This window comes from Neomonachus schauinslandi, chromosome 5 (assembly GCF_002201575.2).
Source record: "Neomonachus schauinslandi chromosome 5, ASM220157v2, whole genome shotgun sequence".
Taxonomy (NCBI): domain Eukaryota; kingdom Metazoa; phylum Chordata; class Mammalia; order Carnivora; family Phocidae; genus Neomonachus; species Neomonachus schauinslandi.
Genome location: NC_058407.1, coordinates 139,020,135 through 139,035,892, shown reverse-complemented (window position 1 = coordinate 139,035,892; position 15,758 = coordinate 139,020,135). Strand labels below are relative to the sequence as shown.

General features: G+C 61.5%; 1 protein-coding gene across 1 annotated transcript in view; it reads left to right on the top strand.

Moving 5' to 3' along the window:
* Positions 1 to 2: 2 nt before the first annotated feature.
* PKD1 (polycystin 1, transient receptor potential channel interacting) overlaps positions 3 to 15,758 on the top strand; it is a gene marked incomplete at both ends in the record, with an annotated part of 37,176 nt that continues 21,420 nt past the window's right edge. The window contains 6 exons of the mRNA XM_044915253.1: positions 3 to 76; positions 13,460 to 13,531; positions 13,652 to 13,723; positions 14,031 to 14,200; positions 14,472 to 15,143; positions 15,270 to 15,453. Of these exons, the coding sequence (XP_044771188.1) occupies positions 3 to 76; positions 13,460 to 13,531; positions 13,652 to 13,723; positions 14,031 to 14,200; positions 14,472 to 15,143; positions 15,270 to 15,453 (1,244 nt within the window). The remainder of the gene's footprint in view (positions 77 to 13,459; positions 13,532 to 13,651; positions 13,724 to 14,030; positions 14,201 to 14,471; positions 15,144 to 15,269; positions 15,454 to 15,758) is intronic.

Sequence of the window (15,758 nt, the reverse complement as noted above, 5' to 3'; positions counted from 1 at the left end):
GCCGCGTCAACTGCTCCGGCCGCGGATTGCGGACGCTCGGACCCGCGCTGCACATCCCCGCCGACGCCACCTCGCTGTGAGTACCCCGCCACCCCGCGCCGCGGGCCGGGCGGTTGCCATGGCGCCGGGACTCGGGGGCGCCCGGGGCGTGGGGCGGCCTCGGCGCGCCTGCACCCTCGGCTCCGGGGAGAGGCCCGGCCGGGCAGGCCGCCGGCCTGGCGGGCCTCGCAGGGCGTGGGCGCGTCCCCGGCCTCTGAAGGGGAAACGGAGTGCGGGCCAGGCCTCTCCCAGGGCGAGGCTCCAGCGCAGTGAGGTCGGCCCGACTAAAGGAAAACCCGGGACCGCGGGCGGTCCTCAGCCCCCCTGGCCTGGGCCGGGGCGAAGCAGAAGATTCCCAGTTTCTCTGAACGCAGAAACGCCCCACCTGGGGTCTCCGCAATCGCGAGTTGATGGGGGAACCTGAGACAGCGCGCGGGGGCGGGGTGGAAGGTGTCTGAAGGGAACGGGCCGGCACTTAGACGCTACTTAAGGACTAATAGAATGCAGCCTGGCCTGGGGGATGCTCTGCACCTGGGAGCCCTGCAGCAGGAAGCCTGGAGGAGGAGAGCTCTGTCTGGGATGGCGGGGAAGGCTTCCCGGAAGAGGTGTCTGGATAAAGATTTGAAGGATGTGTAAGACTTGGCCTGATGTTAAAGGAGGAGTGACAAGGTGGCCGCAGGACGGGAGGGGGGAACCGTGTGTGCAAGGTCCGGAGGCTGCATTTGGTCATGTGTGGGTGTTAAGGTACACCCCAGTGTGGCACTGCAAGGGAGTTGTGGGGAGGTGGGCTGGGCTCAGAGGGCTCTGATGTGATCCTGGGGACAGTGTGCAGGTGGGGTTGCAGGAGTAGTTTAAAACGCTGAAGAGCTGTTTTCAGGTGTTTTGTGAGTCCTGTGCCAGGCTCTGGCTGTGACCCTCCCCTGGCCCTCTGAGGCAGAGGTACAGCGAAGATTCCTCTTTTCCACACGAGAAAACAGACTCAGGGGATGTGACTTGCCCAGGTACCAAGCCGTGGCCAGCACATAGCAGAGCTGGGATTGACGGAGATGCCCAGGACCCGAAGTTGGAATGGACAGGGTGCAGGGGACCCAGATTTGCAGACAGTTGTCCCCAGGCTAGGGGCAGGCTCAGGGCCTGCTGATCTGCATTCCCATGGCCCTGTTTGGATTTCTTGGGCACTTTCAGCTACCGAAGCCAGGACTCCCATCTGTCCTTGGCCACGTGCTAGAATCCATTGGGGAGCATTTAACATCCTCAGGCTTGTGAAATCTGGGGATGGGTCCTGGAATTTGGTTCTGTAATATTCCCTGGGTGCCTCCAGTGTATGGCCACCTTTAATTAGGTGACCCCATGGTCAGTGTTCAGATGAGTTTGGATGTTGGGGAGTAAGTGGGTGAAGTAGGGGTGGGTATTTCTCCTGGGTGGTCTGGATGTCCTTGGGGCTTTGGTGAGTGGGATGGGGGTGGGGGAAGAGCAGGTTCTCCAGGATCAGCTGGGAGCCATGGCCGGGGGCGGGATGGGGGTGTGTGTGCTGGGGTCACACCGGGCCTGTCACTTTGCTACCTGACCCCTTGAGCATTCACCATCCCCTCTGTCTCTGTGGAGATGGCCTCTTGCCTGCACCAGCATAATTGGATCAGATTCCCCACCACCCCCCCTCCTTGTTTCTGGATACTGTGGTGAAGATACCTCCATCTCTGGTGGGCTGGGAGCTGCTGAGGTCAGGCCTGGTTTCTTCTGGTTATTCTCTGCTTCCCCAGCAGCTGATGCTGAGCTGGCCTCCAGGAGCTGGGTAGGAAGTAAACAATACAGGTGGCTCAGTCAGGGGCCTGCAGCAGGTGCAGGCTCTGGAGCCTCTTGGGCACAGTGATGGAGCCCAAGACTGTTGCTTTGCATGTGTCTCTGTAGGATCTGCTCCTGGGTTTTGGAGGTCCTGGGAGCTGGTGGCCTGGCCCAGCCTGAGCCGGCAGGATTCCCAGGGTTGCTGGCCCCTCTGAGCTTGCGATGGAATCCTGAGACACAAGTGGATGGGGAACGGAGGAGACCCCACGCTGTTCTTTACACCCCGAAGCTGCCTCTGGGAAATTTCTGGAGGCTGGGGAGCAGGAACCCAAGGAAAACTGTGCTCTCTCCTGGTCCTGCTGGGTTCAGGCCTGGTACCTCTGTCATGAGCCAGACCTGGGTAACCCTCGCCTGGGTTAACAGTGCTGCTGGAAGGCGCCTGAGACAGATGACGTTACTCAGCAAAGTGTTGCTGTTGTCCCGTTTTAAAAGCTTTATCGTGGAGAATTTGAACAGACCCAGAAGAAGTGGACAAAATTGTGTGCTGAACTTCATGGACCCATCGCCCTCTGTCCTGCCCCTCCACACCCCACCTCCGTCCGTCTTTGAACCAGTTGCCAGCTGTCCTGTCCTTTGACGTATAAGCATCACACCTTATACCTTATATCACCTTATACGTGGTCACACCTAAGACTGAGCAATTCCCCAATCCCGTCCGTGCCAGCATGTTTAGGTTTTTGGTTGTCTCCATTTTTTTTTTAGTCGTTTGAATTAGGATCCAAATAAGGTCCACATGGTACAATTAGTCCGTGTCTTTTGTCTTCTGATGAGGTATCCACTCTCCCTCATCTCTTTCCTTCCTCATGCAACTTGTTGAAACTGGCTCCGAGAGCAGCTGGGTTTGCACTGCGCCTGTGTCATCTCCATGGCGGCATCCCGTGTCCTCCTGCCTCTGTTTCCTGTAGCTGGACGGTTGCTCCAGAGCTGTGCTGTGTGGCAAGCCACATTTCACGTCCTCTGGAGGCGCTTGTGGCCATTGGCTACTGCGTTGGACAGGACCGCAGAGACTGAGCATGTTCGTCACCGGGGGAAGTTCACATGTGAAGGTGCTGCTCCGCATGTCGCCTGTCGGTCAGTTTCAGGTGTGGTTGCTTTGGGCCAGCCACTTGTCAGGGCTGTGTGCTGCTCACTTCAGCCACCGGTCTAGGACTAGGTTTGGGGCAGGAACTCAGTAGGGACTTGGTTCATTGATGGAAATATCAGGGCCTTAGAGTCTTGTGTCACCTGGGGGGTACTTAGGGCCTCACCCTTCCCCGCCCGTGCCCCTGAATGGCAGGAGAGTCGGGGACTGGAGGAGGCTAGGTCTCTAGCATCTGCATAGCGCATGGGTGCGAGGGAAGGTGGGCATCGGGGAGCAGACTGCGGGCCTGGTGTGTGCATGACATGTTAGGCTGCCTTGGACTGGCCAGACCACAGAGGGTCCCCTCCCTGAGCCCTCAGCAGGCAGAGAGCCTGACTGCTGCATGCCGGGCCCTGTGTCTGGAGTCTCTGAGGCTCAGTTCTCACCAGGAAGCTGATGTTAAGCCAAAGACACAGATAATGGGGGGCTGCTTTAGAGGGGCTACCTGGAAGGACCCCCAGTGTAGGTGACATTGGAAGGTCTGAGAGAGAGCGTCCCAGACAAGGGACAGCCTGGAGGAGTCTCTGAGGCCCCAGGTGATGGGAGGCGTGGGAGGTGAGGCCTTTATCCAGGCAACTGTTAGGGACAGCATTGAAGGGTCCCAGATGGAAGAGGCACAGAACACTGGCTACTGGGTGGAGATGGGTCTTGGGAGGATCTGGGCATCCTGCACGCCCAGCTGCTCTCACGCTCATGTCCCCTGAGGTGCGCAGCCAGCCCTTGGAATTCAGAATACAAATGCATGTGTAGCCGTAGTTTCCCAAGAGGACACGGAATGCACATTTGCCAGAGCTGTCGACAGGAGGACACGCTGTAGGAGGGCCCCCTGCCTGGGCAGGAAGGTGAATGGGGAGGCTTGGGCTGCATCTGCAACACTCAGGTACTTGAGACCAACACCAGAGAACCCACAGTTCCAGCAACGCTCAGGAGCTGGGTGGTGCTGGGAGTAGTGAGGACCGCCACCTCTAGGAAAATGAGCCCAAGTGCCAAACAGCTGCCAGGTGGAGAGCATGTGCGAGTCTTTTACGTGGCGAGGGACTCATAGCCAGAACGTTGATTAAAAACAGTGACAACAAGGGTTTTTATGTATTCTCAACGCGAATGAGATCAAGGGTCCAATTAAAAAATGGGTGAAGGATCTGAGCAGACATACCTCCAAAAAAGAGACAGATGACCAGTAAGCACATGAAAAGAAGCTCAACATGTTGCTTTCAGGGAAACGCAGATCGAACTGCAGTGAGATGCCCCTCATGCCCATGTGGACGGCTGTCGCAGACAGATGGTAGCCAGCGTCTCGAGGTGTGGAGAAATCGGACCACCCACCCAACCCTGGCGGGACGCAGAATGGGGCAGCCCTCTGGAGGGCGATCTGCCGGCTCCTCGGTAGGACCCAGCCATTCTGCTCCTAGGTGTCTGCCCAAGAGAAGTGAAACCTGGGTCCACACAGAAATTTGTACACAAATGTTCACAGCGGCAGGATTCATAGTAGCCGGAATGTGGAGACAGTGCAGGTGTCCAGCAACAGAAAAACAGAGGAACCGAACGTGGTGTGCCAATCCGCTGGAGTACTACTCAGCCGTTAACAGGAACGGAGCCCTGACACCTGCTCCAACCCGTACAAGCCTTGAAGACATGTTAAGTGAAAGAAGCCAGACATAAGAGGCCACGTGTTGAATGATTTCACTGGTAGGAAATGTCCAGAACAGGCAAATGCATGGAACCAGAAAGCAGACTAGTGTGTCTAGCTGAGTAGGGGAGGTGTTTCTGTTTGGGGTGAGAATGTTGTGGAATCAGACAGTGGTGCTGGTTGTGCAACCTTGAGAACACTCTAGGAACCACTGAGTTGTAAGTTTCACAAGGGTGAACTTTATAGTATGTGAAGTACAACTGAATTGAAAACGAAATCTCTGAAAATAGCTGGGGGTGTGCACCCCGCTCCCCACCACTGGGTCGTCCTCTCACTCCGTGGTTGCCACGTGCTGGGCTCCTTGCTAAGCCCTTTCTGTCCTATGTCACCTTCCATCCGCATGATGTTATGGCGTTGGAAGCTCTCTTGGTCCCATTTTACAGACCAGGAAACTGAGGCTCCCTGAGGTTAAGTCACTTCCTAGGGTCACACGGCTGGTGAGTTGTGGCGGAGAGGTGATTGCATCAGCGCACTCTGGGGCATACCCCCAGTGCTGCACACAGGGGCCTGGCTCATAGAAGTGGCAGTGGGGGGCACCCCCTGTGGGATTGAGTGGGACTGGGTGGGCTCTGGGCTCCGGCCTCAGCTGCTGGCTTGGCCCTTCCCTGCAGCTCCGTCCTCGGGCGTCGATCTGCTATCTGTGCTGGGGTTCTTCCCACTGACTTCCTGTCTGGTTCTGGGAGGGAGGCGTGGGGACCCAGCAGTCGGGACTCTGGCCCTGAATCAGACCTGATTCAATCCCAGCTCCTCCATTTCCTGCGTGACCTTGGCTGCGTCTCTCAGCCTTCCCAAGCTTTAGTCTCCTCACTCGTACAGTGGGCACCGAGGATGGATGTCCCTTCTGGGATTGTGGGCGTGTCCATAGGGCTTAGCGCTGGGACCACGGTAACTGTAACCATTGCCAGGGTGGCCCCTTGGCTCCATTCTGTCCACATTCTCAGAGCCCATTACCTTGTCCCCAAGCACTGGCCACTGGCCGATGGGTCCTTGGGACCTGCCCTGCTGACAGAACAGAAGCACGGAGAGAGGAGCCCTGAGCACGTGTGCCAGTCACTGCGTTGTTCAGACCAAATGGGGGGGGGGGGCGGACACCTGTACAGCCCTGAGCTCCAGCTGGAGGGAGGCCCCGAGGTCCAGAAGCCTTGCTGCCCCCTCTGCTCTGACCTCAGAGGTGTCTTCAGTGCAGGGCCATGCAGCTGTTGGGAGTCGGGACCCCTGGCACGCTCCTCTGGTGTTGGGTGTCAGTTTTGTGCATTTGTGTTTTTGATGCGTTCAGGTACGGATTTGTGACACAGTGAAGCTTTGAGGTGTGACTAGAAAGTGTCACTTCCCATGTTCACCTTGTTCTGTGACCTGGGGTGATGGGGCGCCGCTGAAATCCCTGGCCACGAGAGCTGCTTGGTGCCCCCCCACATCAGCCCTGCTGCTGGCTCCACCATCACGCGCACGGCACACCCTGGTGATCTTGCTGCAGCGTAGGCACACTGTGTCGGTGAGACTCAGTTTCCCTCTCCTGCTTCTCTGCAGGCTCATCCTGCGGCTCTCCCGGGGCCTGAGACGAGGGTGTCTCCTGTGGGGGCCGCCGCCTCCTCTCTCTGTTGCTCTGCCTTGGCCCTGGGCGGCTTGTCGCTGGCCACCGTCTTCTGACAGCTGGCTGGGTGGCCCTGGAGGACGTGGCTCCTGCCCCCACATGCTGCCCGTGGGATGGGGTGTGCTTCTGCCGCTACCCGTGCTCCCCCACAGCTCTTGAGACCCTGGCTCTTGAGGGAGGCCCTGGCTGAGCTTGGTTTCAAGTGAGGAAGCCATTTTGGATGGAGATGCACATTTTCCTTTCCAGAACACTCTGCAGTGGCCAGCGCCAGCAGTGGGAACCCAGACGGGCCTAGCCCGCGGAGCACTCTGGAATGAAAACATCCCGTTTGTCCTGCCGCTGTCTGGGGTGGCGGCGGCCGTCTGGCCCTCTGAGCTGGGTGCCTGTGCGTCTCCAGGCGGCCAAGGCGGGGCCGTGTCCACGGGGTGGGCCGCGTGCAGCGGGGGCGCCGGCCGAGCGTGCCTGCAGTCTTGCTGCCGAATAGAACGCAGCTGGAAAATGCAGCTCACGTCCTTTTTTCCCGGAACACCTCGTTCTTTGTGGCTTGGCAGCCGTCTCCGCCAAGGGGCCCAGTGGTGCCCAGCTGCCCGTGCCAGGGAAGGGGCTGCGTTTGTGGCCAAGGTGGGCAGGGCTCATTCTCTCCCTGAGGTGCCTGTGGGCCCAGGCCTGGCCAAGTGTGGTGTCCCTGATTTTAGCAGCCCCCGTGCCCTGAAGGATGCTATGGGGCCCCCCTGGAAAGGGCTTTGTCCTAAGGCAGGGCCAGAAGCCAGCTTTTCCTTCTGGAAGCAGGGAATGAGGGCCAGTGCTCAGGGCAAGGCTAACAGCACGATTGGCCTCCAGGGTCCAGTGCCTGCAAGCTGCTGTATAGCCCTGGGGTCAGGCTGCTTCGTGCCATTGGCCATGCCCGGCAGCTGAGGGGATGATGGGCTGGCTAGCCACGCTGGACTGATGTCTCTGCCCCTGGCAAGCCACAGGCCACATGCCAGCCCCCCCCCCCCCCCCGCCAGGATGGGGAAGAGCCCAGCCTTCCCCCTTCAGTCTCCCGACTCTGGGGAGGTGATGGTGGGACGAGCAGGGCAGCCTCCCCGAGCCTCCGCATTCCCACCTATAAAATGGGATGGCACGCTCCTGGCCTGGCTGGCTGTGACAGGTCTGAGCGCAGCTGCTGAGTACAGATGCCAGATCTGGGGGGAGGCTGGGCACCCTTGGTGCTGGTCCTTTTGCTCCCTTTGCCCTGAAGGGGACCCCAAATCCCTAGCCACAGGGGGAGGAGCAGGCTAGACCCTCTCCTGGGAGGGGGCCCCACCCTGTCTTGTTAATGCTCTGAAGGTGACTGCCTCGGGGTGGGTTGATCTTTCTGTCCTAATGTGGAGGACGCCCCCCGCTCATCTCCTTTCTGCAGGTCTGAGTTCCCCTCCTTGTCCTGGCCTGCGTGCAGCATCACCACACCAGCTATCTATGCCCCATCCTGGTGAGAATTCAGCAGTGGGAGGGGCAGAGCTCAGGTGTGGGGGCCCCCACAAAACGCTGTGAAACATGGGCCACCTCCTGGATCTGGGAGGTTCCCATGCAGACCTCTTCTCCTCACTTTGGAGGCTGAGACAGCCCCTCGCCGCTGCCCTGGGGCCAGCGGACCCCTCCACGGAGAACCTGCCTCTGCCCCCTCCCCAGCTGGCCCTGTCCGCATGTTTGTCTTCAAATCCGCTCCTTCCTAAACTTGAATTCATTAATTTACACATCATCATTTCCGGCCCTGGAAGCCAGCCTTGCTCACCATAAATAGACGGAATGAAAACAGAATGAGGTTATTACACTCAAACTGGCTCCGTGCTCCCGGCGGCCTGCCCCCAGTGCTGGGGGGGGGCTGCGGTGTCGCCAGCCCCAGGGCCCGGGGCGGGGGTGCGGGGGGGCAGGTTCAGCACTGTAGCCTCTCCCCTTTTGCCTGGGCCTGGCTCCTGAGGGGATTAGTCGGGGGTCCTCCTTGCTGGGCTGAGGAGAACCTGTTTCCCCCAGAGCTGGCAGTGCCTCCAGGGAAAGGACAGGCCAGCCGAGGCTGTGTTTCCAGGTGCCCCGTGGTAGAGGGAGCAGCACGGAGCCCTGGGCCTTGGATGGGGAGGCGGGTACCCTCTCTCCCGCCAGTACTCTGTCCCGTCCTGCCAGAGGGAGGAGGCAGCTGCTGGCTCGGGAGGAGTGGGTTACATAACCTCTGCAGCGGCCCCTCTGGAGCCCGTTCCCCCCCAAGCCCTGTTTCCAGTGCGGCGGCCAGCGCAGGGGTGGGGGTGACGGGCTGGGGCCTGGCACTCGCCCCCGCTGCTGACCACATGCGTCTGGAATGTGCAGATGTTTCCTTGGGGGCTCCGGCTGGCCCCCAGACCCCGCCCAGCATCTGGACTGGGGAACGGGCACACGAGCCGCTCCTCTCTGGCAGAGGAGGAAACTGAGGCCACTCAGGGCTGCAGGGCAGGGTCCCAACTTCTCTGGGGCCTCCAGTTCCTCAGCTCTAGAAGGGTAGAGTGCTCTTGGAGCCACCCCAGGCTCAGGAACACTGCAGACCTGCTTGTGACCACCCTCTCCTTGGCTTCTACCTTCATGCACCCTGATCCACTCCCCTCTTCTGGGTGCAGCCCTTTCTCACCTCTCCCTGCTGGGGCCCTGATGTGAGCAGGGGCAGGACGCAGGTGCTGAGCCTTGTGTGGAGAGGGCAAGGGGGAGCTGCCTATCCGATGGGGGTCCTTCAGCACCTGCTGGGCACCTCCAGGTTGGTGGTGGAAGCAAGGACCCTCCACCAGGCTTCTGCTTGGAGCAGGGAAGAGCAAACCCAGACATTCAGGGACATGCCGTTGGGGGCCTGTACCCCAGGGGAGGCTGGTGTCCCCCCTCATGAGGATGTCTGGTCTGGAAGGCAGGGGGAGCATGGGGGACAGCCTGGGCTCCCCAGTTGACTGCTGGGTCACTGTGGGGGAGGAGAAGGAAGGCCAGCCTCTCAACCTGATCCCTGGTGCCTGGGGAGGTGACATGTGTCTTGTGCTGTTGTGGGTGTGTGCCTGTCCCCTGGTGGTGTGTGGGTCCCCAGGTCACCCACCTCCTCCCGAAGCTGGCCTGACCCCTCCAGCCCTGGCCTGGGGATCTGTGGAGGTTGCTTGTGTGGGCCTTGGAGGGGCTGGGGAGTATCTAGCTGGCCCAGAGGGTGGGCCCTGCTTGGCCCGGGACCTCTTAGGGGTGCTGTCCAGCCAGGCTGCTGGCCCTCCTCCCAGTAGAGGCCAGCTGCTGCTTGGCCCAAGCCCCTGCGGCTTGGGCGGCTCTCTGGGCCTGCTGTGTCTCTCCCCTGTGGTTGTAAGACCTGGGGAACACCGGTGTGGGGGCAGGGTGTCAGACTATGATGATGTCACCTGGGGGGGAGGGCTGGCTGAGGCCTCCTTGGCATTCCCCCAGAACATTGATGGCAAGAATAAATGTGGACATATGGCTGTTGAGGACCTTGGGGGTGTGGGACTGGGTGAGGACCCTACCAGTGTTCTCTTTCCATGTCCTCCTTCCAGTGACGCCCAGAGCTCCCCCTCAGGGTCCCCTCTGCCCTTCCCATCTCTCCCAGTGTACACAGTTACCCATGGCCTGCCCCAAACAGACGCTCCCACACCGTGGGGCAGGCTGGGGGGCTGGGGCTCAGGGCGTGGTATGCCCTTGAGGCACGGGACCTTGGCCGTGGAAGATCCTGGGGAGCCTGTTGATATTTTCTGTGCACCAGGGGCCAGGCTAGGCCCAGGTAAGTGCGGGGGGTGGGGGGCTCAACTGGGCCCTGGAGAGCAGGGAGCACGTGGCCAGTGCCTGTGACTGACTGACGTGGGGCCTTCCGCATGCAGGAGAGGGGAGCCTCAGTGGGGCTGCTGGACCACGCAGAGCTGGATGGAGGACTTAACTGGCCCGAGGATGACCTGGAGCCACAGGCCAGTGAGGCCAGAGACCGCAATGTCCTGACGGGCCGGGGTGGGTGCTGGCTGAGTGGCCTGGACGCTGAGCTTGACCCGCCCCGCCCACCCGCTGCCCTGGTTTCTCAGGCACCAAGGGCGGTTCCCAGCAGCTGCCACTCATGATGGATTTTCCAGAAAATGGGATGTGGAAAACATTTTAGGGATTTTCCTTCTTTCTTTTGTCTTCTGCTTGAGGCCCAAGATTGAGCATCGTGCTTGACCAGTTGGGTGGGAGTCTGGCCAACCTCTCCCTGGTCTCCCGGCCTGGCCTGTCCACCCTACCCTGGGAGTGGGAGCGGGCCGACTGGGGTGAGCCTGTGGAACACAGGGTGGGCAGTGTACCCTAGAGGAAGGCCCAGCCTGACCCATCAGAAAGCACCCCTTCCTCTGCCACGTGTGAGAAGGGACGGGGGAATCTAGGCTCCATTGTGGGGGGCACAGGTAACCTAGCCAGAAAATCCTGTCCCCATGTCCCCTGGCCCCCAAAAGCCTTTCCAGCCATGGAGTTCCTGGAACCCAGGTTCTGGGTGGAGACGGACCTGCGCATATAGCCACACGCACGCTGTCTCTCTGTGTCCACCCTCCCCCCAGATGGGAAGCCAAGAGGCTCGCGGAGACCTTGGGGCACCGAGCTGGGATGGGGCAGGGCTCTGGCCCGAGCCCATGGTCAGTGAGAGTGCCACTTCTTGAGTGGAGGCGGCCTCGCTGCCCCAACCTCCTCTTCCGATGGGGCTCCTGGCCCCCCTTGCCAGCCCCCTCGCCGCCTGTTCCCCTCTGAAACCCCCACTCCAGGCCCCCGGGGCAGCCTGTCCATCCACTCCTACCCTGTTTCTCCTACTTCAAGGGCAAAATGAGGGTGGAAAACTCAGGGGACTTGCGTGCTCTCAAGACTGGAGCTGCTATGGTGCACCCTTTCCGGCACTTTCTTTAGATCTTAGTTTGAACAGTTGCAGGGGGAGGGGCTGCATTTTGCACCTGGATTTCTCTTGCATCCGTGTGCTGAGGGGGCTGCACCCGCCGATTGACCAATGGCCTCTGGTCGCTGCCACTGTAAATCCTGTCTCTCCCCACAGGTGAGGGGAGGGGCATCTGTGGTAACCCTGGTTCTTGGGGCTGGGGGCCCTCTGCCGTGTGAGGCTCCGGCTTGTGCTGCGTTTTTGAACCTCTTGCCTGAAAGTTGAACTTGCCAAGTTAGCCGCCCTGGCTCTTGCTTGGTCGGGCATACTGGTCACAGCAGTGGGGGGCTGCTCCAGGTGGAGACCCCTGGCCCCCAGCCCCACCTGCTCCCAACAGGTGCTCCAGCCCCTCCCGGGTGAAGCAGCGGTCGGGCTGTGGTGGGGGTCGTTTCCTGAGCCTGGTTCCAGACGTGGTCTGCAGCATCATGAGCCAGGCTGGGGTGCTGCACCAGGCGTCCCAGCCTGCGAAGCCCTGGGACCCCCTCCTCCCCCATGTCCTCAGGGTATCCTCCCCTGTGTGTGCGCCTCAGCTCTCCCATGAGGACCTTGTTTTCGCACCAGCCCCTTCTCAGGTCCTGCTGTATTTGGAGCAGGCTCCATTTCAGAGGGTGACTTTTGGGAGCTGGACACCACCCCAGCCCCACCCAGGCTGCCTCAGGAGCTTAGATAGGAGGGGCCGTGGCAGCCAGGCAGGTGCCCAGGGATGGGGTATCTGACCAGGCTATGCTTGGGGTAGGGTGGGAGTCTGAGTGTTGGAAGAGCTGGGTTGGCAGGACCTGGAAATGGTTGGGCCAGGAGGAGGTGTCAGTGGACCCCCACCTCTGCACGACTGGGTGGTCACTGGGAGCCAGGTTAGGGCCAGTGAGAGGCATTCTGGGGACATCCGAGGGCGAGCGGTGACCTGCAAGGGCAGAGGCTGTGCAGGTGGGAGGCCCAGGCCTCATCAGTTTGGAGGCCACAGCAGGGGGCTACTCAGACGTGGGAGCCTGGGGCAGGGATGAGGAGGATGCAGTGAAGCAGGGACCAGAAGTGTCTCCCAGGTCAGGGGAGTGGATGGGTAGGGGCAACCGTGGCCTCCACCTCCGGGCTGGGAGGGAGAGTGGAGTCGTTGGCCGCAGAGCGTGCTGTTTGAAGGGCTTTGACCCTCCTTGCGGGGGCGGGGGGGGCTGTCGCCAGCACCAGGGGTCGTGGTTCTGAAATATTCACGACTTGGCGGATGAAGGTGCTTTCGTGCTGCTCTCCCCGGTGCGTCTCCTCGTGTCTGGGATCTCTGTTTCTTTGGTGAAGCTCACGTTCTGTGCTCTGGTCCTGGAGCCGCTGTCTGGTAGGTGTGTGCGGAAAGGGCGCTGGGGCCTTTGACCCCGCTGGAAGTTGGTAGCGCTCTTCCCAGCCTGTTGTCTGGTTTTATTTATGATGCTTTGTGTGGAGGTTGCGTCTTTTTCTGTAGTTGGATCTTCTGGCTTTGCCGTTTGATTGCTGCTGGTGCCTGACGCTCGGAGAATCGTGTGATGCTCTCCTGTGTTCTCCCCGTCAGTTGTCACCTTTGGCTTCAGGCTTTGTGACACTCGCCCGTTCCAGCTGGTGTTGAACCTCCTGGGGTTTACGGAGAGCCGGCTCTCACTCCTGGTCCGCTGTGCCCTTGCGTGGACTCTGGCGGGGCCCACCTGTCTCTGGAGCGTCCACCCAACGCAGCAGCGCGGTCGGACACCAGTGCACGTCTCCCCTTTCAGCCGGCCTCCCTGATTCCTGCCCGGCTATGCTTCCTGTTGAACCTGTGTGTTACCTTGTAGACCATGCCAGTGTTTGTCCTGGGGTCCTGTTAACCTCGTGTTTACTGTGGCCTGTCACCGTAGCTCTCAGATGAGGTGGTCCCCCAGGGTCCCCTCCCTGCTTATCTGGTCTTTGTGCCCCACTGTGTCTTGGTGGCACTCGGAGGCCAGCCCTCCCCCAAGCCGGCAGCAGCGAGGCCCCTGGCCCTGGAGACCCTTGGGCTGCCGTGGTGTGTTTCAGGCCCTATGTGGGATGGCACTGCTGGGGCAGGGGGCGGGGGACTAGGCAGAGGAGGGGAGTGGGGCAGGGCGGGGATGGAGTCCTGAAGGCTCCCAGCCCTCTCCTGCTCCATTCATTTGGATCCTCTATCCTGGCCTCAAGAGCAGGGAGTTGGAGCGTGTGGGGGAGCCTCTGGGGGTGGGCCTGGGTCTGCTTTGTGCCCTGTCTGGGGCTCCGGCACTGACCAGTGACCACCTTGCTCCCCAGAGATGTCTCCCACAACCTGCTCCAGGCCCTGGACGTGGGGCTCCTGGCGAACCTCTCCGCACTGACAGAGCTGTGAGTGTCCGCTCCAGGGGGCTGTGTGATTCCATGGGGTGGGCGGGTGGCGGCTGCCTGTCACCGTTTCTGTTATGGGGGCTTCCTTCAGACCTTGCTGAATCCCCCCCTTTCTTCCAGGGACATAAGTAACAACAAGATTTCTACTTTAGAAGAAGGAATATTTGCTAATTTATTTAATTTAAGTGAAATGTAAGTTGTTTTTGGTGGGTGTCAGTAGCCAAGCCTGAGCCCTCCCCCGGCCCCCCCCAGTTACCCTCCCTGCCCTCCTGACCTGGCCTCCGTGCCCATTCCTGTTTGAGACCAGGCGCTGGGGGCTGTGTGCTTGCCCACCGGAGCTTTTTCGGGGCCCTGCACTGCCACAGGGATGGCGGGGTGCTGTGCTTGTGAGGGCACCCCAGGCCCCCGCTCCTTGCGTTGAGGCCAGCAGAGACCCTTCCTCGGGTCCCCCTCGCCTGCCCTGCCATCCGCTGAGTGCCCAGCCTCGCGCCTCCCGCAGAAACCTGAGTGGAAACCCGCTGGAGTGTGACTGTGGTCTGGTGTGGCTGCCTCGCTGGGTGGAGGAGCGGCAGGTTCGTGTGGTTCGGCCCGAGGCAGCCACGTGTGCCGGGCCCGGCCCCCTAGCTGGCCGGCCCCTCCTCGGTGTCCCCTTGTTGGATGGCGGCTGTGGTGAGTGTGGCTGGAGCAGGGCCAGCTGGGGCCTTCCCTGCTGGGCAGGTCCCCATAGGTGCTCCGGGGTTACCAGCCTGGGTGGGGGTGGACGGGGCTGGGAGGCACATGGACAGTAGTCACGGTGGTTGAGACAGACCGGGTTGGGGGTCCGGAGGGTCCAGTGGACCAAGGGGCCAGTGCAGGTGGGAGGTGGCGAGAGCAGCGGGGTGATGTGATGTGGGATCCGGAGCGGGGGCATGCCGGGGACCAGTCTGTCTGCTCCGTCCAGGTGAGGAGTACATCGCCTGCCTTCCTGACAACAGCTCGGGCGCTGTGGTGCTGGTGGCCTTCTCAGCTGCCCACAAGGGCCCGCTGACACCCACGGCATGCAGTGCCTTCTGTTTCGCGGCTGGCCAGGGCCTCGGGGCCCTCTCAGACCAGGGCTGGTGCCTGTGTGGGGCGGCCCGGCCCCCCAACACCTCCTCGGCCTGCCTGCCCTTTTGCTCCAGCACCCCATCGCCCCTCACCCCTGCCTGCAGGGGCCCCGCCCTTCTCCGGAACATCTTCCCTGCCTCCCCAGGGGCCGCCCTGGTGGGGCCTCAGGGACCCCTGGCCTCTGGCCAGCAAGCAGCCTTCCACGTCACTGCCTCCCTGCCCGTCAGCTCCACACACTGGGACTTCGGCGACGGCTCCCCCAAGGTGGACGTTGCTGGCCCCGCCACCACGCACCGCTACATGCTGCCCGGCCGCTATCACGTGACAGCTGTGTTGGCCCTGGGGGCCGGCTCCGCCCGGCTGGGGGCCGAGGTGCAGGTGGAGGCGGCCCCTGTGGCCCTGGAGCTCACATGCCTCGTCTCGGTGCGCAGTGACGAGACCCTCAAGCTTAGTGTCCGAAATCGTGGCGGCTCGGACCTTGAAGCCACATACAGCATTGTGGCTGTGGGCGAGGAGCCAGCCCGAGGTGGGTGCCCTGCTGCCCCCGGGCCTGGGTTGTCCCTCCCCTCCTCACCCCCAGGGGCTGGCGTGGGTGGGGTGGTCCTGGTTGGGGACACACTAATGCCCCCTTCTCTTCCCGCCGACCCCCCAGTGGTACATCCGCTATGCCCCTCGGACACCGCAATCTTCCCCGGCAATGGGCACTGCTACCGCCTGGTGGCAGAGAAGGCCGCCTGGCTGCAGGCGCAGGAGCAGTGCCAGGCCTGGGCCGGGGCCGCCCTGGCCATGGTGGACAGTCCCGCCGTCCAGCGCTTCCTGGTCTCCCAAGTCACCAGGTACCGCCCCCTGCCCCCCGAGAGGCTGTGAGGTGGGGTCCCCGGAATGCTGGGGTGGGGACAGAGCCTAAGGCTTGAGGAGGATCAGGAGGACAGGTGGGGGTGGCTGGAGGAGCCACGTCCAGCTGGCTGGCCTGACTGCAGCTAAGGAGCCCCGTCTTGCTCAGCAGCTGCCATTCCCATCAGCTCTCCGCACAGAGATGTGTGCGTGGGGGTAGGGTTGATGCATCCCGGGTCCTACAGGCTGCCCACCCCTGCTGTCCCCTGCTGAGCCCCTCCTGGCAGGGGTAGGGCTGGTTCTGGTG